The sequence below is a fragment of the Bos javanicus genome, chromosome 6, assembly GCF_032452875.1.
Source record: "Bos javanicus breed banteng chromosome 6, ARS-OSU_banteng_1.0, whole genome shotgun sequence".
NCBI classification, from domain to species: domain Eukaryota; kingdom Metazoa; phylum Chordata; class Mammalia; order Artiodactyla; family Bovidae; genus Bos; species Bos javanicus.
Window position 1 is genome coordinate 91373232 of NC_083873.1, and position 22464 is coordinate 91395695.

At 41.8% G+C, this 22464-nt stretch overlaps 1 protein-coding gene across 1 annotated transcript in view; it reads right to left on the minus strand.

Moving 5' to 3' along the window:
• Positions 1-22464, minus strand: part of SCARB2 (scavenger receptor class B member 2) — an 81458-nt gene that overhangs the window by 36578 nt on the left and 22416 nt on the right. The window contains exon 2 of the mRNA XM_061420538.1: positions 19445-19602. Coding sequence (XP_061276522.1) covers positions 19445-19602 — 158 coding nt within the window. The remainder of the gene's footprint in view (positions 1-19444; positions 19603-22464) is intronic.

Consider the following 22464-nt stretch of genomic DNA (forward strand, 5'->3'; position numbering starts at 1 on the left):
TATAAGTTACAGGTTTACAATATCAGTTCAGTTCAGTCACTCAGTCGTGTCCAGCTCTTCGTGACCCCATGAATCGCAGCACGCCAGGCCTCTCTGTCCATCACAAACTCCCGGAGTTCACTCAAACTTATGTCCATCTAGTCGGTGATGCCATCCAGCCATCTCATCCTCTGTCGTCCCCTTCTCCTCCTGCCCCCAATCCCTCCCAGCATCAGAGTCTCTTCCAATGAGTCAGCTCTTCACATGAGGTGGCCAAAGTATTGGAGTTTAAGCTTTAGCATCAGTCCTTCCAATGAACACCCAGGACTGATCTCCTTTAGGGTGGACTGGTTGGATCTCCTTGCAGTCCAAGGGACTCTCAAGAGTCTTCTCCAACACCACAGTTCAAAAGCATCAATTCTTCGGCACTCAGCTTTTTTCTCAGTCCAACTCTCACATCCATACATGACCACTGGAAGAACCATAGCCTTGACTAGACGGCCCTTTGTTGGCAAAGTAATGTCTCTGCTTTTGAATATGCTATCTAGGTTGGTCATAACTTTCCTTCCAAGGAGTAAGTGTCTTTTAATTTCATGGCTGCAGTCACCATCTGCGGTGATTTTGGACCCCCCCCCAAAATATAGTGATTCACAATTAAAAAAATTAATTTATAGTTATTATAAAGTATTGGCTACATTCCCTGTTTTGTACAATATAATCTTGTAGCTTATTTTATACCTAATAGTGTGTACCTGTTACTCCCCTACCCTTAGACTGGCCCTTGTTCCCTCCCCACTGGTAACCACTAGTTTGTTCTCTATATCTGTGCGTCTACTTCTTTTTTGTTATATTCACTAATTTGCTGTATTTTTCAGATTGCACATAGAAGTGATATCATACAGTAATTTACCCTGCTGTGACTTATTTCACTTAGCATAATGCCCTTTAAGTACATCTAAGTTATTGCAAATGACAAAATTTTATTCTTTTTTTATAGCTGAAGAGTACTCAATTGTATATGTGTATATTTGTGTGTGTGTATACATACCACATCTTTATCCATTCAGAAATGATACTATTTTAGAATGAGTAAAATAAACATATATTATTTAAATTAATTGCTTGTTTCTTTTTACTTTTTTGAATGTGGTTACTAGAAAAATCTGAAATTCATATGTGATTCACATTATATTTCCACTGAATAGAGCTAATTTAGAGTTTATAATTCTGACACAGGCATTGGGCAACAGGGTTACTCACCATCTCCTCCAGAGGCCTTTCCTGACCACAGTCACAAGTTGGGTTTCTCATCCCTATACCACACCTCTGGCACTCAGTCATAAACCCCTTAATGACATAATTTAGATTGTAAATGAATAACCTTAACATCTCAGGTAAATTGTAAGTAAGTCTTTTTTTCCCTTGGAAAAGGGTATCTGGATAATTTTAAGGCTTTAATATAAATTTGAAAACTGTTTTGAAGACTCTCAAATATAATCATTTCATCACTTAATATAGTCATTGATCAAAAACAGCTCTGTGGGGTTTCTCTGGTGGCTCAGTTGGTAAAAATCCACCTGCCAGTGCAGGAGATGCGGGCTTGATCCCTGATCCATAAGGAAGATCCAGAAGTTGCTCCCTGCCTTGGAGCAACTAAGCCCGTGCCCCACAGCTAGTGACCCTGTGCTCTAGTGGCCAGGAGTAACAACTACTGAAGCCTAGCAGGCCTAGAGCCTGTTCTTGGAAACAAGAGAAGCCATCGCAATGAGAAGCCAGCATACCATGGCTAGAGAGCAGCCCCTGCTTACTGCAATCATAGAAAAGCCCTCATAGCAATGAAGACCCAGCACAACCGAAATAAATAAATAAAATTAAAAAACAAAAAACCAGCTCTGTGATGACCTAGAGGGGTGGGATGAGAGGTTCAAAGGGAAGGGATCTATGTATACATACAGCTGATACACATAGTTGTACAGCAGAAATGAACACAACATTGTAATGCAATTCTACTACAATTTTAAAAAAAAGAGGCGGGTGGGAAGGAAAAGAAATCAGTATGCCCCTTAAACCTGTTCTAGATTTTAAAATAAAGAGACAAGCAAACAAGAAACAAATGCTTACCTACACATGTATGAAAGTAGACGAGTCTCTGTTCTTCTCTAGTACTAAACAGCAAGTTATGCACAGTAATATAAATATCTGAGACTGCACAGCTCTTCCAAAGGTTTGACCACACAATGCTTTTTGATTTCACAGAGGACTCCTGAGAGTCCCTTGGACAGCAAGGAGATCAAACCAGTCAACTCAAAAGGAAATCAACCATGAACATTCATTGGAAGGACTGATGCTGAAGCTGAAGCTCCAATACTTTGGCCACCTGATGGGAAGAGCCAACTCACTGGAAAAAACCCTGATGCTGGGAAAGATTGAAGGCAGGGAGAGAACGGGACAACAGAGGATGAGATGGTTGGATGGGATCATTGACTCAATGGACATGAGTTGGAGCAAACTCGGGGAGATAGTGAAGGACACGGAAGCCTGGCACGCTGCAGTCTGTGGGGTTGCAAAGCGTCAGACACGACTGAGCGACTGTACAATAACAACTTAAAACTACCTGGTATGGTCCCTGCTGCTTAGAAGCTGAAAATAAATCCTACTGATATCAAAGGCCCAGGACAGCACAGGCTCAGAATACAGTTTAGTATCTGCTAATCACAATGATGGTCCCGGTCACTCAGAAAAGGTTGAGTTATGCCCCATGAATTATTTTAATATGGCAGGAAAATAAATGATTGATTTGAGATTACTTCATTTAAAACCATTTTTTAAGAAGTTTTTACTTTTTAAAACAAACAAAAAAAAATTTTTTTTTAACTCCTGAAGGTTCAGGCAAAAACCTCACCACACAGAAGGCAAACAATATGCCTGAGATCAGGAAATCAAAAGGAAAAATTTTAATCAGTTGAAAAACTAACATCTCTGCTGTATCTAATTTCTCAGAGGTGTTGGATAAATTAGATACATTCAATATCACCACATAATCCTATCTCCCTTGTCATTTTTGTTCTCCATTCACCCAAGGCTCTCTGTTGAGGATTCCTGTAAGAAGTGGCTAAGCACACTGAGTAGAGTGCAGGTTGAGATCTGACTGCCAGGCTTCGCATTTAATCCTGGCTTCATCTGTTACTAGCTTCATGCCTTGGTTTCCTCATTTATCAAATGGAAATAATAGCACTGCTTCCTTGTAAGGCAGGCTTCCCTGATGGCTCAGATGGTAAAGAATCCGCCTGCAATGCAGGAGACCTGGATTTGATCCCTGGGTTGGGAAGATCCTCTGGAGAAGGGAATGGCTACCAACTCCAGAATTTTTGCCTGGAGAATTCCATGGACAGAGGAGCGGGCCGGGGGGAGGGAGGGGGCGGGGCACAGTCCATGGCATCTCTAAGAGTTGGACATGACTGAGAGACTAATACTCTCGTTTTCCTTGTAGGGCTGCCATGAGAATTAAATCCACAGAAGCTTGTCATCCAGTCAGAATACTACTGAGCACATACTAAGTGCTTTAGGAAACTTTAGCTTCTAGTACCCAATGGGAAAAGCAAAGGAGAAAAGGAAAGATATAAGCATCTGAATGCAGAGTTCCAAAGAGTAGCAAGGAGAGATAAGAAAGCCTTCCTCAACGATCAATGTAAAGAAATAGAGGAAAACTACAGAATGGGAAATACTAGAGATCTCTTCAAGAAAATCAGAGATACCAAGGGAACATTTCATGCAAAGATGGGCTTGATAAAGGATAGAAATGGTATGGACCTAACAGAAGCAGAAGATATTAAGAAGAGGTGGCAAGAATACACAGAAGAACTGTACAAAAAAGAGCTTCATGACGCAGATAATCACAATGGTGTGATCACTGACCTAGAGCCAGACATCCTGGAATGTGAAGTCAAGTGGGCCTTAGAAAGCATCACTACAAACAAAGCTAGTGGAGGTGATGGAATTCCAGATGAGCTATTTCAAATCCTGAAAGATGATGCTGTGAAAGTGCTGCACTCAATACGCCAGCAAACTTGGAAAATTCAGCAGTGGCCACAGGACTGGAAAAGGTCAGTTTTCATTCCAATCCCAAAGAAAGGCAATGCCAAAGAATGCTCAAACTACCGCACAATTGCACTCATCTCACACACTAGTAAAGTAATGCTCAAAATTCTCCAAGCCAGGCTTCAGCAATATGTGAACCGTGAACTTCCTGATGTTCAAGCTGGTTTTAGAAAAGGCAGAGGAACCAGAGATCAAATTGCCAACATCTGCTGGATCATGGAAAAAGCAAGAGAGTTTCAGAAAAACATCTATTTCTGCTTTCTTGACTATGCCAAAGCCTTTGACTGTGTGGATCACAAAGTGTGGAAAATTCTGAAAGAGATCGGAATACTAGACCACCTGACCTGCCTCTTGAGAAACCTATATGCAGGTCAGGAAGCAACAGTTAGAACTGGACATGGAACAACAGACTGGTTCCAAATAGGAAAAGGAGCACGTCAAGGCTGTATATTGTCACCCTGCTTATTTAACTTCTATGCAGAGTACATCATGAGAAATGCTGGGTTGGAAGAACCACAAGCTGGAATCAAGAGTGCCGGGAGAAATATCAATAACCTCAGATATGCAGATGACACTACCCTTATGGCAGAAAGTGAAGAGGAACTAAAAAGCCTCTTGATGAAAGTGAAAGAGGAGAGTGGAAAAAATTGGCTTAAAGCTCAACACTCAGAAAATGAAGATCATGGCATCTGGTCCCATCACTTCATAGGAAGTAGATGGGGAAACAGTGGAAAGTGGCAGATTTTATTTTTTGGGCTCCAAAATCACTGCAGATGGTGACTGCAGCCATGAAATTAAAAGACACTTACTCCTTGGAAGGAAAGTTATGACCAACCTAGATAGCATATTCAAAAGCAGAGACATTACTTTGCCAACAAAGGGCCGTCTAGTCAAGGCTATGGTTTTTCCAGTGGTCATGTATGGATGTGAGAGTTGGACTGTGAAGAAAGCTGAGCCCCGAAGAATTGACGCTTTTGAACTGTGGTGTTGGAGAAGACTCTTGAGAGTCCCTTGGACTGCAAGGAGATCGAACCAGTCCACCCTAAAGGAGATCAGTCCTGGGTGTTCATTGGAAGGACTGATGCTAAAGCTGAAACTCCAGTACTTTGGCCACCTCATGTGAAGAGTTGACTCATTGGAAAAGACCCTGATGCTGGGAGGGATTGGGGGCAGGAGGAGAAGGGGACGACAGAGGATGAGATGGCTGGATGGCATCACCGACTAGATGGACATGAGTTTGAGTGAACTCCGGGAGTTTGTGATGGACAGGGAGGCCTGGCGTGCTGCGATTCACGGGGTCCCAAAGAGTCGGTCACGACTGAGCGACTGAACTGAACCCAATGGGAGGGGGGCTTGTGTTAAGTTCTCCAGATGCAGAGATTTTAAGACCTGGGTCCTGTCCTCAGAGAATCCAAGGCAGAGCACAGCACGCTGCTGTTTACAGGGCTACCTCACAGGTAGAAAGAGCTCTGAAGCTGACCCCAAGGTGTCAGGTCAGAGGAGGGGCAGCGACTGGAAAGGGCGCCCCGAGGCAACGCGGGGCTTGAGCGCACTTAGTTCTGGAAGGAGTCAGCTCCCCCAAGGTGGGAGGGTGAAGGGGCTTCCGAACAGAAGCAGAGTGAGAACAAGGTAGGCGGAACCACAAAACCGCACAGGATGTTTCTTAAGTGAAGGGTGAGAAAACTGCAGAGGGGAGGAAGGTTACACACTGCGGAGGGAAGGCAGTTCAGAAAGAGCAGCCCGAAGCTTGGGGCGTGGCTGGGAAGGGAGGTGCAGCCAGGGTCGATGGGAGGGCCCGGGAGACAGGGCGGAGCGGAGAGGCGGGCCAAAGACCTGGTCTGAGCCGCGAGGTCCGGAACCTTCTGTCCCCACTGCCCTGGTCAGCTGGGTTAAAGACTGAAAACCAGAGCCCAGAGCAGGACAAAGAGAAAAAGCACTGGATCCAGGGTGGGAGTAGCCCATGTTTGTTAGAGATGTACAAGAAACAGCTTTTCTCTTGAAAATGGAAATAGTTCCTCCATCCTCCAATTGCTACCCTGACTCCGCTGGCTCACCAGGACTGCACATGCATTTAAAGCCCACCTGGTCACTTCCTTTTTGTACAGGATAAAAAGGCAGATATTTTTCTTACTTTTGACTTAAAAAAAAAAACTGATTTAGCTAAAGCTATTTCTATTTCTATTTTGAGGGGAAAAAAGGATATCAGAAAAGAGTAAGTCGGGTTTATAAAAAAGAGATAAGCATTCTGTTAAAATAATGGAAACAATAACCATGGCATTTAAGATTTTTCTATCATCTCTTTGGCATTTATATAGTTTGGCTCTAGAGTTGAGGTAAGGACCAAAGGAATCACAGAACAGCATTTGAAACTTTAAATAGAATTTCTACCTTGGCTAAATTGAAAGGAAATAAATCCATAAGAAATTAAATGTGGGGGAGGGGGTGGAAAGAATACAAGAAAATAGACTCAAACCTTTGGAGGAAGTATGACTTTTCAAGCTCAGAAATGATAGAAATGTTCATTAAAGAGATTTGGTTACATGTAAATTTTAAAAAGGCAGTTGCCACAATTATAACGAAGGATTAATATCATTATTATATAAAAAGTTTATAAGTGCCATGAACACACCCAGTTTCCCAGATAGGAAAACTGGGAAAGGACAAGAACTAACATAACAGAGTGGAAACACAACTGTTTGGCAAACATTCAATCCACGTGGTGATCAAAGGATGGAACAAGAACTGACCAACATGTCTAAGAAGTGAGTGGGGAAGTAATATATTCCTCCATCTCTTGAATATTATCACAAAAATGTATTTGTATAAACAAGACAAAGACATACATGGGGAAATACCTATCACGTAATATTAAGTGAGTAGAATATACATGTATGTATGTGGACATGCTTCCCGGGTGGTGCAGTGGTAAAGAACCTGCCTGCCAATGCAGATAGATGCAGGCAACTTAGGTTTGATCCCTGGGTTAGGAAGGTTCCCTGGAACAGGAAATGGCAACCCACTCCAGTATTCTTGCCTGGGAAATTCCATGGTCAGAAAAGCCTGATGGGCTACAGTCCATGAGGTCACAAAGAGCAGGACACAACTGAGTGACCGAGCATGCACACACACACGTGAACATAAAGAAGTATATACAGTATAACCATGCAAAAGTGAAACCCATTCATGCAAAACGAGAATATATCCATTAGCACTGGTTATCTTAGAGACAGTGAAACCATGGAGGGTAGCAGTAGTTTTTAAATTTACTAATTTATCTTTGCTGCTTATATATATTATTTTTATAATATAAAATATAGTTTACACTTTTAAACATAATGCTGTATATGACATTGTACATGTTGATTACTTCATAATTCAGTATAACTTAATGGTCAGTGAATTAAAAAAAAAAAAACACTTATGAAATGCTTATCCCTCACATCTTTTTCCTTACTATCAAAGCAGTAATACGACCTTATAAAAGAAATTAACAATCCAAACAGCAAAGCTCATAAAGTAAAAAAGAAGATACTTACCGGGATGTTGTAAATTTAGCAACTACATCTTAGAAACATGAAAATGACTTGAGAGGGCCTTTGGACACATTAATTTTTAAAATGCGTGAAATGTCAAAGAGTAGGGAAAATAGAAACAGAAACCTGACAAAATGAAAAACCTCAGAAAGGATGCAAAAGTCACTGAATACACAAATTTAGGCAAATAGGTCACCAAGCAATAGGATCACAAGGCAAATTAACTTTGTGTCAACAGACCTGTCCCAGGACTGCTCAATCCACAGCTTAATAAAAATGTAAAAAACATGTACATTCCTTAAACCAGACTGACCGTTTTTGTCTTTTTTTTATCTACATGTGGAACTTCCACCATATTTTCCCACAAACATTAATATTCTGGACTCATGACTATGTGACAACTTTGGGAAACATAACACCGTAAACTGTGTCCGATCAGTCAAGCCCGGCACTGCCCAGCGTGGTCTCTCCCACCGCACAGACTCCCACCCCCAGACCAGTCCACACTGACCAGTGGGGGACCACAAGGCCTCCCCTTCTCTGCAGACACACAGCTGACTCAGTCAGGAGGGAACCGTGAGACTATCAAATGGCTGGGGGGCAGAGCTTCCAGAATGTTCTGTCTTTCCTGTGTAGGGAAACAATGGCAAATTCACAAGCGACAGAAATCAGATCCACTAAATGATAACAAAAGCCCAGTAGAGGGGCTGAAGGCGCAGACTTTGCACTCTTCTGGGGGCGGCGGTTGTGTGTTAGGACTTCCCAGGAGGTGCTAGTTGTAAAGAACCTGCCTGCCAATGCAGGAGACATAAGAGATTTGGGTTCAATCCCTTGGTGGGGAAGATTCCCTGTAGGAGAACCCACAGCAACCCCCTCCAGTATTCTTGCCTGGAGAATCCCACAGGCAGAGGAACCTGGCGGGTGACAGTCCATAGGGTCGCAAAGAGTCGGACTGAAGCCACAGAGCACCGTTGTGTCTTATTCATTCGTTAGATACTGCTTATCAGTGCCAGACAATGGTCCTTTAAATTGAAGAAACTTCTAAATTGGTAAATTCTTAGGGAGCTCGTATTATAAACGGCTGTTTTCTTGGTGCCCATGAAAAGAGCAAATTAAAAGGCAGATACAAAAAATGTAACTTAAGAATTCCCGCATTTTAAAACAAAACTATTTGGAAAGCCTAATTTGTGGTCATGGCTTTCCCTTGATGGGTCTTTAGGGTACTACCAAAAACATTAGGTTAATTAACATTAACCAGGTTAATTAACAAGGGAATAGGAAACACTGAGGAGAAAGTCAAGAGACTGCTTCCCAACAAGGTGGCAATTTTATAGGGACTCACCCCAACAGAATAGAAATCACCCCAACAGGATAGAAATCCTTAGATGGTCATTTAAAAATGGGATTTTTTAAAAAATGGACATTGATGAGATTAAAACAAAGGCTTTAGGGAATTCCCTGGTGGTCTAACAGGTCTCTAGGCTTTCACTGCCAGTGTCCTGGATTCAATTCTGATCAGGGAACTAAGATCTCATAAACCACATGGCACAGCCAAACAAACAAACAAAAAAAGCAAGGCTCTGAACCAACACCACCTAAAGTTAAATGGGCCAAAGAGGCCTCTATTGGCCCCCTAACATTAAAGGGGCCCCAAACAAGTCTGATTTATTTACCCCAGTTAAAAATTAAAAAAAAAAAATGTTGGAAGAAAATTACACCAAGATACCTGACTAGCAGTTGCTTGGGTTAACATTTGGGACAGTTAATCAAGTTGGGGCTTCCCAGATGGCGAAGTGGTAAAGAATCTGCCTGCCAACACAGAAGCCGTAGAAGACTCAGGTTCGATCCCGGGATTGGGAAGATTCCCTGGAGGAGGAAATGGCAACCACTCCAGTATTCTTGGCTGGAGAATCCCGTGGACAGAGGAGCCTGGAAGACTACAGTCCATGGGGCCCAAAGACTTGGACATGACTGGGCAAGCATGCACAAACAAGGATTGACAAGAGGGTTCAGTTCAGTTCAGTCGCTCAGTCTTGTCCGACTCTTTGCGACCCCATGAATCACAGCACGCCAGGCCTCCCTGTCCATCACCAACTCCCGGAGTTCACCCAAACTCACATCCATTGAGTCAGTGATGCCATCCAATCATCTCATCCTCTGTCATCCCCTTCTCCTCCTGCCCCCAATCCCTTCCAGCATCAGGGTCTTTTCCAGTGAGTCAACTCTTCACATGAAGTGGCCAAAGTACTGGAGTTTCAGCTTTAGCATCATTCCTTCCAAAGAACACCCAGGGCTGATCTCCTTCAGAATGGACTGGTTGGATCTCCTTACAGTCCAAGGGACTCTCAAGAGTCTTCTCCAACACCACAGTTCAAAAGCATCAATTCTTCAGCGCTCAGCTTTCTTCACAGTCCAACTCTCACATCCATACACGACCACTGGAAAAACCATAGCCTTGACTAGGCAGATCTTTGTTGGCAAAGTAATGTCCCTGCTTTTGAATATGCTATTTAGGTTGGTCATAACTTTCCTTCCAAGGAGTAAACGTCTTTTAATTTCATGGCTGCAATCACCATCTGCAGTGATTTTGGAGACCAAAAAATAAAGTCTGACACTGTTTCCACTGTTTCCCCATCTATTTCCCATGAAGTGATGGGACCGGATGCCATGATCTTCGTTTTCTGGATGTTGAGCTTTAAGCCAACTTTTTCACTCTCCTCTTGCACTTTCATCAAGAGGCTTTTTAGTTCCTTTCACTTTCTGCCATAAGGGTGGTGTCATCTGCATATCTGAGGTTATTGATATTTCTCCCGGCAATCTTGATTCCAGCTTGTGCTTCTTCCAGCCCAGTGTTTCTCATGATGTACTCTGCATATAAGTTAAATAAGCAGGGTGACAATATACAGCCTTGATGTGCTCCTTTTCCTATTTGGAACCATCTGTTGTTGCATGTCCAGTTCTAACTGTTGCTTCCTGACCTGCATATATATATGTTTCTCAAGAGGCAGGTCAGGTGGTGTAGTATCCCCATCTCTTTCAGAATTTTCCACAGTTTATTGTGATCCACACAGTCAAACGGGTATCCCTTGGCTAAAGTTAAAGGTATAACAATTGCTAAAAATGAGATAAAAATTTATTTTTTAAAAGTTGGCCTATTTGAATGGGCTTTATATGAGACGGTTACACCTCTTTTGCCTGATTATATTGTGAGATAAACATTATGTCTCATTAGGGAAAGCTTTCCCTGCCTGGCATTATATCACAGAGCATATATATCTGCCCCTAAGGTAAGACTAGTTAAACATATTAAAGGAAACCAATAGAGTTTACCTGAGTCCACACAACATGAAAGAAAACTGGGGCTAATATTCAGGGCTTAGTTAATAAAGGAATAGTGGAGATTTTCCCTTTTTTTCCGCTATGGAAAATTGCTCTGGGTTTGACTTGTGCCTTCAGAAAGAGGACTTTTGTGAAATGCTTTGTGCAAACTTTTGTAGGCAAGATAAAATGAACCCTAGAGTTCTAGAACACAGAACTCCTGATTTCCAGTAGTTGGAAATCTTCCCACTGATTAAACAAAGAAGCAAATTAAAGAAAATGTGGTTGGATGAATGAATCATTTGATACCATTTAGGCAGTAGAACCGGAGAAGGCAATGGCACCCTACTCCAGTACTCTTGCCTGGAAAATCCCACGGATGGAGGAGCCTGGTAGGCCGAAGTCCATGGGGTCACTAAAGAGTCAGACACAACTGAGCGACCTCCCTTTCACTTTTCACTTTCATGCATTGGAGAAGGAAATGGCAACCCACTCCAGTGTTCTTGCCTGGATAATCCCAGGGACGGGCAAGCCTGGTGGGCTGCCGTCTATGGGGTCGCACAGAGTCAGACACGACTGAAGTGACTTAGCAGCAGCAGCAGCAGCAAGCAGTAGAACAGTTCTCTGGGGAATTGAAAACAACTGTCCCTGTAAAAAGTCATTTGAGCAAATAAATGTAACTTATTCCAACTGTTCTTTATAAACTTATATTGTAATACCTGATTTATGACTAAGTTATAAAAAGAAGTTATGAGATCTCTGATTATGTCTGTTACATGTCTGTGTGTACATTATAGATATGTCTCTACCTCCAGACAGTGTCATCAATATTAATTTATAAAGGAGCTCTGGTTAATTGACTTAAAAGTAAGCACTTAGAAATTAAATATTTCTAACTGTATTAGAAATAAACCAAATGAATTTCAGGTTCATGTGATCTGGGAAATATTCAACATTAATACTTGGTTTAACGTTTAAGTTTGTTGGTTTAAATACTACAGATGGACAGGGAGGGCTGGCATGCTGCGATTCATGGGGTCGCAAAGAGTCGGACACGACTGAGCAACTGATCTGATCTGATCTGACTTACTTTTATTGCACCTAGTCAAATATGTTCATATTATTTCTCTTATAAAATTTATCAGCAAGAAAAATAGCTTGGAATGATGGCTAATTTGATCTGATGTCTCCTGAAGTTTTCACAGGTAAAATATGATTGTTGAGAATAAACGAATTCAATAGATGCAAATGGGATAAGAGCCTTTAGTGAACTCTTTCAGAATTATTATGTTTTACGGTATATCTACTTAAATAAGTTTCTCCAGATTTTTGGTAACCTAAAACTTTTAGAGTTTTGCTAAGTTAAGTTAAATGATGGAAATGTACTAAATATCTAGATCATTCCCAAATAAAGTAAGATATTAAAACAGTACTTACTAAAATTAGGTTTCCTTTTACAGAGAAATTTAAGATTTTAGAAAGTGAAAGTTGCTCAGTTGTGTCCGACCCTTTGCAACCCCATGGACCATACAGTCCATGGAACTCTTTAGGCCAGAATACTGGAGTGGGTAGCCTTTCCCTTCTCCAGGGGATCTTCTCAACCCAGGGATCGAATCCAGGTCTCCCGCATTGTGGGCGGATGCTTTACCAGCTGAGCCACCAGGGAATCCCATAAAGATATTTAGGACCATTAATAAATATGTTTTGTGCCACCCTGAAAACTTTTCCATAAAAAGGGCACATGTTTTTAAAAAGTATAAGTGGTGTTTTATGTTTGTCAATATACAGAATGCTAATGCAAAAGTTCATAATTGCTTACTTCTTAGTTTTCACTAGAAATAAGGTTTTAAAATTTTGTACTGAGGTGTACTTGATTCACAATACTGTGTTAGTTTCAGGTGTATGGCAAAGTGATTTAGATAGATATAAATATACATGTATACATGTAGATATATGTGGATATAAATATCCTTTTTCAGATTCTTATCCTTTATAGGTTATTACAAGATACTGAATATAATTTCCTATGCTATACAGTAAGTCCTTATTGTTTATCTATTTTAAATACAGTAGTGTGTATCTGTTAATCTCATACTCCTAATTTATTCCTCCCTACCCCCTTCTCCCTTTGGTAATCATAGTTTGTTTTCTATGTCTGTGAGTTTCTGTTTCAAAAATAAGTTAATTTGTATTTTTTTAGATACTATATTTATGCGGTATCATATAATATTTGACTTTGACTTACTTCAGTTAGTATGATAATCTCTAGGTTCATCCATGTTGCTGCAAATGGTAACAGTTCATTCCTTTTTTATGGATGAGTAGTATTCTACTACACACACACACACACACACACACACACACACACACACACACATATTATCTTTATCCATTCATCTGTCAATGGATCTTTAGGTTGCTTCCATGACTTAACTATTGTAAATAGTGCTACTATGAACACTGGGGTACATGTATCTTTTTGAATTAGATTTTTCATCTTTTTTTGGATACATGCCCAGGAGTGGGATTGCTGGATCATACAGTAGTTCTATTTTTAGCTTTTTAAGGAGCTTCCATATGATTCTCCGTAGTTGCTGTACCAATTTACTTTCTCACCAACAGTGAAAGTAGGTACCCTCTTCTTTACACCCTCTCTAGCATTTATTATTTATAGACTTTTTGATGATAGACACTCTGATCTCATTGTAGTTTTGATGTGCATTTCTCTAATAATTAGCAATGTTGAGCATCTTTTCATGTGCCTGTTGGCCATCTGTATATATTCTTTGGAGAAAGAAATTAAAGTTTTAAAGGTTAAGAATTCTAATTAGAAAGATGGTAATGATAACCCTGTATGCGAGACAGCAAGAGAGACACAGATGTATAGAACAGTCTTTTGGACTCTGTGGGAGAGGGAGAGGGTGGGATGATTTGGGAGAATGGCATTGAAACATGTATAATATCATATAAGAAACGAATTGCCAGTCCAGGTATAATGCAGGATATAGGATGCTCGGAGCTGGTGCACTGGGATGACCCAGAAGGATGGTACAGGGAGGGAGGTGGGAAGGGGGTTCAGGATGGGGAGCACATGTACACCCGCAGCGGATTCATGTTGATGTATGGTAAAACCAATACAATATTGTAAAGTAAAAAATAAATAAATTTTTAAAAATTAAAAAAAAAAGCTATTCTAAGAAGGCAAGTAGAATTAACCCAAAACACTTTAAGAGGGAGCCTATCAAAGGGCAAGAGTAATAGAAGTGGGAAATTATGACAAATGGGAATTCAAAAATTAAAGTAAGAAATGAGATGGTTCATCTCTTTCATGAACTAATGAGGACAAAATACTATAAAAGAATAGAGTGCTTCATATATGACATTTCAAAAGCGAGGTATACTATTTGTATGGTAGCAATAGAGATGCAGGCATAGAGAACAGACTTGCAGACACTGTGGGGGAAGGAGAGGGTGGGCTGAGTTGAAAAAGTAGCCGTGAAACATATACATTACCATATATAAAATAAATAACCAGTTGGAATTTGTTGTGTGATGCAGGGAGCTCAACCTGGTGCTCTGTGACAACCTGGGGTGGGGGGGGGAGGTAGGAGGAAAGTTCAAGAGGGAGGGAACATATGTATACCTATGGCTGATTCATGTTGATGTATGGCAGAAACCAACACAACATTGCAAAGCAATTATCCTCCAATTAAATTTAAAAAAAAGAATTCTAATTAATATATGTAATTAAAACTACACAAATTAATAAGGAAAACATCTTTGTATGAAAGGGAAAACAATATAAGGAATGGAAATGCATTTTGTTAAAGGAAAAGAAGGTATTTTGTCCTGGAGAGAGAGAAAGAAAAAGAAAGCATAGGACAAAATCTGAAGACAAGAAAGTTTTAGAAGCATCGTGGGAAAGAAACCCTGAAAAGAGTTTCATACATGGTCGGGACTGGCTAAGATTAAAATAAAATTTAACTGAGTAAACAAATTTCAACATTAAAAGTAAGTTAGTACAAAATCAAAATTTGTTTTTTTCTCTGTGTTAAGAGAACAAAGTTTTCTTGGAATATTGATTTGCTTTTGATAACAGTTTAAAAAAAGTTTCTCTACCTTTTAAGTGATGTGTTGTAACAGTCTGTATTTGCCTTTAAAATCTGTCATTTTGGTTAAGTAAATAAGAGTTTTTCACAGTGACCTATTTGACCAAGTGTTGTAAACCTTTCGATATCTTTGGCAAACTTCCCCAAGTCAATTCTAAATGAAATTCTTTTGACCTCTAGCTAACATTCAAATGCCTTAGAGTGAAGGAGGACACAGACAGAACAGGCTCCCTCTTGAACGCAGGACTCCATCTTGGACCGGACTGTGGACTTTGAGCTATATGCCCAGTATCTATGGAAACGACATACCAACTGGAAAACCAGGCCCCAGAAGGAAGAGCCCCAGGGCTCATACCTAGACTCCCTTTTGCCTAAAAGAATACCCTAATTATCCGTGTAACTGAATAGAATCAAACATTCTATTATGCTTATTGTGGTATGACCATGGGCCTATTGATAATTGTCCCCTGTTAACTACCTAGGCTTAGGGCATATGAATCACCGGTTAACTTTAATTGTATCTTTCTTTTTCCTTTGTTCAGACTAGTTTCAGGGAATTTAGGGAGGTGGGTTTGGGCACATACACTTAGGGTATATAAGGTTTTCACAAAAAACTGGTTCAGGTCCTTGGCTAAGAGGAGACTCTGCCTTGGGCCCACTGGTGTAATAAACTGCACTCCACTATCTGCATTGTCCGAGTGAGTTTGTTTCTTGACTACAATAAGAGGAACCCTAAAACATCTTCAAAGGAGGTATGAAACTAATTAGGTCTATCTGATATGTTAAATTACATGGGAAACATTGTCAAATAAGTGGCTATAATGCATGGGTAAATGTCATTAACATAGTCTAGAAAATCAATGGAATTCTTAAAAATCTAGTATGTCCTGTATGTCCTGGTATAATTTTTCAGTTATGATTCTACTTACTTCTTAAAATGTTGTACTGTCGCAGAAATAACCAAGTTTGTCAACTGCACGGTAATCAAATCATGTAATTTAAGTCTTTTGTCATTTATAGACAGCTACTGTTGTACTCTTTGATGCTTTTACAAAAATTAAAATCTTCAAGAAGATTCATAAAAATGAACCATAGGATGCCAGGAAAGTCCCAATGTGGGATTCTTTATTGACACTTTAAACAAGATGTAGCAGCAGGTCTAACAAGCACTATAATATTGAAATATTTATGATCATGGATGATATTTTGAGCAAGAGCTACCATGAGACATAACAGTATCTGTGTTTCCTTAATGGTGAAGCCATGGTACTGTAACACTTCTGGGATTTGCCAGGGAGGCCTGGCGTGCTGCGATTCATGGGGTCGCAAAGAGTCGGACACGACTGAGCGACTGATCTGATCTGATCTGATCTGACACTTATTGGGGCTTCCCTTGTGGCTCAGACAGTAAAGCGTCTGCCTACAGCGCGGGAGACCCAGGTTCGATCTCTGGGTTGGGAAGTTCCCCTGGAGAAGGAAATGGCAACCCACTCCAGTATTCTTGCCTGGAAAATCCCATGGACGGAGGAGCCCGGTAGGCTACAGTCCATGGGGTCGCAGAGAGTCAGACACGACTGAGCGACTGAACTGAACTGAAGATGGGAACATTGGGGAGTATGGTGACAGTTGGACAGTATTTCACTTCTAGGATTTATTTACCCCCATAACCACATCTACAACAGCACATGAAGGCAGCAGACGCCATGGCCCACAACATGACTTCATGAAATATTGGATTTCGTTGGGTTATGACTAGAACCTACATCTTTTTTTCAGACGAGGATAACAATGACAGGAACAGGCCCAGAAGACCCAGAGGGAAGACCGTAGGGGTTTTCCTTTAGTTCTTGGGTGAGTTTATTCTTGCAGGGAGTCAGTCATCATCCCCACTCGAAGGAATTCAGTCAAACACAGCAAAAGACAAATACTGTATGATTCCACTTATATGAGGTGTCTACAGTGGTCAAATTCATAGAAACAAAGCAGACTGGTGGTTCCTAGGGGCTGAGGGGAGAGGAGGAAGGGGTGTGATATAATGGCTATAACAGCTTCATATCTGCAAGAGGAAAAAGTTCTGCAGGTCTGTTTTTACAACAATATGAATATATTTAAAACTACTGAATTGCACTTCAAAACGGTAAAGATGGTATATTTTCTATTATTTTTTTTAAATCATCATTAAAAAATGGTTAAAACTGCAAAACAAACAGGACACTCAAAAATCTTAATTCTGGCTCAACTTCAGTCCCCTGGCTGTACACCCTCAAATGCAGGCCTGGCTTAACCTAGTCCATGGAGTTTCTTGAGGCATTAAATGTACAAAAATGCTTTTTAAAATGAGGACCCAAGTGTTGTCTTTTTTTTTTCCCCAAATTCTACTATACAATGATAATATAGGCTTTCCCTCCTGGCTCAGCTGGTAAAGAATCTGCCTGCAATGCAGAAGACCTGGGTTGGATCCCTGGGTTGGGAAGATCCCCTGGAGAAGGGAAAGGCTACCCACTCCAGTATTCTGGCCTGGAGAATTCCATGGACTGTATGGTCCATGGAGTTGCAAAAAGTCAGACACGACTGAGCGACTTACACTTCACTTCATGATGATAAAGCTAATCTTTACGATTCTGGGCATTGATTTACACAGACTAAGACAATCCACTAAGACTAATAATAACATGAAACACTTAACTAGCACTAATTCCATGCCAGACACTAGTCTAAGTACTTTATAAATACTGACCCATTGACTCGGTCTTCATAACAATCTCATGGTGGAAGTCCTATTTTTATCCCCACTTTATAGATAAGGAAACAGAAGCACAGAGAACTGGTAAGTGGCCGAGGGGAGATTGACAACCGGCCATTCGACTCCAGAGTCAGACCTTTAGCACCTGAGGCAGGGACAGGGAACTTTTATCTCTGAGTTCCAGCACCGAGACAGTCCTGACTCAGAACGATTGAATCAGTCAGCATCAGTCAGCAACCATTTATTGAGCAATCGGTTACGACGGAATCTCGTCCTATTTTTACCACACAGCAGTTCTGAAGAAAGATCTGCTTCCTCTAATATTATTTTTTTTAACTTGGTAAAGAGAAACTTTGTTGAAAAGATGTTTGCAAAGGTTGTGGGGGAGGTTACTGTCTTGGAGGTGTGGGAGATACTGCAACAGTGGGGAAAATACTCTGACCATAAGATCCCCAAGCACCTCCCTCTACTAATCTTTCTAAAAAATGATTAAAGAAATTCTAACTCCCCAATGCTTACAATCAGTGGTCACTGCCAACGACTCTAACCCACTCTGCCACCTGGTTATCTTTTGTGCTCAGGAGAGGAGGAGAAAGAAATAAGAAGAGATAGAAAAACAAGCTCCTACTATATAACACAGGGAACTATATTCAATATCCCATGATAAACCACAACGGAAAGGAATATAAAAAAAGAATGTACACATATACATTCAGTATAACTGAACTGCTTTGCCATACAGCAGAAATTAGTCATGATAAATCAACTATCATCTCATCTGTGCTTGCTCAGTCGTGACTGACTCTTTCACAACCCCATGGACTGTAACCCACCAGGCTCCTCTGTCCGTGGAATTTTCCAGACAAGAATACTAGAGTGGGTTGCCATTTCCTTCTCCAGGGGATCTTCCCTACCCAGGGATTAAACCTGGGTCTCCTGCATTGGCAGGCAGATTCTTTACCACTGAGCCATCAGAGAAGCTATAAACCAACTATATTTCAATTAAAAAAGAAAAAGAAGAGACAGAAAGGCCTGTCTTCAGACTAACAATGAATTCTGGGAGCTGGCGTAAGACTAGGTATGTGGGGAGAGAACAAGGGAAAGACCCTAAAGGTCACTATAGAAAATCACATGCATGTGTTTAGTCCCTTCAGTCGTGTCCAGCTCTTTGTGACCCTATGGACAGTAGCCCGCCAGGCTCCTCTGTCCATGGGATTCTCCTGGCAAGAATATCGGAGTGGGTTGCCACGTCCTCCTCCAGGGGACCTTCCAGACCTGGAGATCGAACTCATGTCCGCCTGCATCTCCTGAATTGCAGGTGGATTCTTTACCCATTGAGCCACCTGGGAAGCCATAGAAAATCAGGGGCCACCTTAAAAGGGTAGGGAGTGGAAGCAGCTATTCATGGCTTAGTAACCACATTCTCCAGCTCAGGAAGAAGCAGCTGCATTTCTAAACACAACAGGCTGGGACTGGCCCATCCACAAAGCCATTCATTCACAGCTATGTGCCCACCACCAGCAGCGCTTCAGACAGATGTAGTCAGAACCTGTGCTTCCCGTGCAGCACACTGAGGAGGCCCATGGGAAGAGACGGGGGCTCAGGCCACAGGGGGTGCTGCTGCGTTTTCTGGTTGGCAGGGCAGGCAGGTGCTGAGGACTCACCTGTAAGTGTATGGCCCCACTTCTTCCAACCGAGGGGTCTCCCCGTTGAGAATCTCCTCTGGATTGGTGACATTGAAGAAATAGAACTGGGTGTACACAGGCAGAGGGGGCTTCTTCCAGGAGTCAAAGGTCTCGGAACCATTCCTTAACACGATATTCTAGAGGAGGACAAAGAGATTTATACAGCATAAGGCTTTGAACACACAGGTGGAGCGAGGGACACCTTCTCATTTGACCTCCCAGCTCACTTATTTTTTTCACAGGCTGCAGTCTCTTGAGAGCAGGGCCACGCCTTGTGGCAGTATGGAGCCCATAACACTTATAAACCATAACAGGTGTTCAATAAATATGTGTGGTAAAGAAAAGCTGCAAGCTAGAGCCATAGCTCATGGATGGAGACATGGCTAAGGCCACAGTTGGAGTACCAACAGGCCTTATTTGCTTTGTTACCAAGAGTCTAGTGGTCAGACAGCTTCCATGGAAATCAGGCCACTCTGAGAAGCTGCATGCATTCCCAGCTCACCCAGCTCGCCCAGGGAACAGGGCCAGAGGGCCAGAAAGCTGGTCCTCCCATTTGAGGTAGAACCATACCTACCCCTGGGGTTTCCCTGGCAGTGCAGACATTAAAGAATCTGCCTGTAATGCCAGAGACCCAGGTTTGATCCCCTGGGTCAGGAAGATCCCCTGGAGAGGGAAATGACAACCCACTCCAGTATCCTTGCCTGAAAATTTTCATGGACAGAGGAGCCTGGCGGGTTATGGTCCATGCGGTCACAAAAAGTTGGACGACTGAGTGACTGACACACACCCACTCCTACCACTTCCACCACTAGGGGCTTTAAATGCATTTTCTCATCCAGTGCCCAGCAGACCCCTAGCATAGATTCGCCTATCCCTGATTTAAAAATGAGAAAGCTAAGCTACACTAGTGCTTAGGGTATTCTTTGTCTACAATCTTTCCTTTGTTTCCCACCCTTACTATGTATTATGGTCTAATCTGTGTGTGCCCCCCCACCAAACAAACTTGTATATTGAAGTCCTAACCCCTAGTACCTCAGAATGTGACTGTATTTGGAGACAGGGTCTTTTATTTTTAAAAATATTTATTTATTTGGCTGTGTCGGGTCATTGTTGTGTTGCCCAGACCTCTCTCTAGTTGTGGCACCCAGGCTCTGGAGTGTGGGGCTCAGCTGCCCCAGAGCATATGGGATCTTAGTTCCCCAACCAAGGATCGAACCCACATCCCCTGCACTGGAAGCTGGGTTCTTAACCTCTGGACCACCAGAGATTCCCTGGATACAGGGTCTTTAAAGAGAAATTAAAGGTTAAAGAAGTCATTAGGGTGGGCTGTGATCCAATATAAAGGATGTCCTTATAAGAAGAAGAGATTAGGATATGCTAAGTCGCTTCAGTAGTGTCCGACTCTGTGCGACCCCATAGATGGCAGCCCACCAGGCTCCCCCGTCCCTGGGATTCTCCAGGCAAGAACACTGGAGTGGGTTGCCATTTCCTTGTCCAATGCATGAAAGTAAAAAGTGAAAGGGAAGTCACTCAGTCGTGTCTGACTCTTAGCGACCCCATGGACTGCAGCCTACCAGGCTCCTCCATCCATGGGAATTTCCAGGCAAAGAGTACTGGAGTAGGGTGCCATTGCCTTCTCCGATTAGGATATAAGTACGCACAAAATAAGGATCATGTGAAGACACAGGAAGAAGATAGCCACATACAAGCCAAGGAGAGAGGCAGAAGAAATCAACCTTGCTGACACCTTGATCTTAGACTTCTAGTATCGAAGACTCTGAGACAATATATTTCTGTTGCTTTAGTCACCCAGTCTGTTTTAACTGTTATGACACCCCTCACAAACAAATAGAGCACAGTCCCAAACTAAAACACCTTGGCCCTTCTAGGCAAGGAGTGACCTTGCCACCCTGCAGACTTCAGGTGTGGCCAAGTGACTTGACTTGATTAACTGAATGTGGATGGAATGGGAATGCCCCAGCTTCAAGCTGAGGCCTTAAAGGCATGGCAAGTTTCCACCAGTCACCCTCTGCTACCCTGTCACAGGCAGTTGGTGACCCTTCAGCCAAGGCCCTAAAATGGTCATGTGTAAACCAGCCATGGTGCCAGGAGTCCAGCCTAAGTCAGCTGACATAGCTCAGCTCAAATTGCAGCCAACCTGGCCATAAGGAGTAGGAAGTACATGTTACTTACTAACATGTATAAGCTGCTGAGTTTGGGGGGTTGTTTGTTATCCAGCATTACAAGAGAAGCCTGATTAATACTGCACCCAAGGTTAATACACATAAACCTAATATCTAGTAGCTAACTTGTTATTAAAGAAAAACTGCATTTTTTTTAAGATTTAGCTAATTAAGTTTAATATCGAGCTAAGACAAGAGATGGTTGAATGGCATCACCAAATCAATGGACATGAGTTTTAGCCAACACTGGAAGATAGTGAAGAACAGGGAAGCCTACCATGCTGCAGTCCACAGGATCTCAAAGAGCTGGACACAGCTTAGTGAGTGAACAACAGAGATAAGGCATAGTTAAAGTTGAGAAGGAAGTACTGTTAAATTGAAGTGAATTAAATAACTACTGCTTTGGAATTGGACTTGATCTGGGTATTGTCCTGGTATTTTTAGGAAAAACTGCTTTTTTAAAGTTAAGATCATTGAGGGGACATATGTATACTTATGGTTGATTTATGTTGATGTTTGGCAGAAACCAACACAATTCTGTACAGCAATTATCCCTCAATTAAAAATAAATTCATTTTTTAAAAAGTTAAGATCATTGAGGTGCTTAAGAAAGAAAAGATCAGAGACTGAGAATACATAAACCAGAATGCAAACAGTGACTAACTCTGTATGTTGGGATCTGAAAGTGAAAGTTGCTCAGTCCTGTCCGACTCTTTGAGACCCCATGGACTACACAGTCCTCGGAATTTTCCAGGCCAGAATACTGGAGTGGGTACCCGTTCCCTTCTCCAGGGTATCTTCCCAACCCAGGGATCG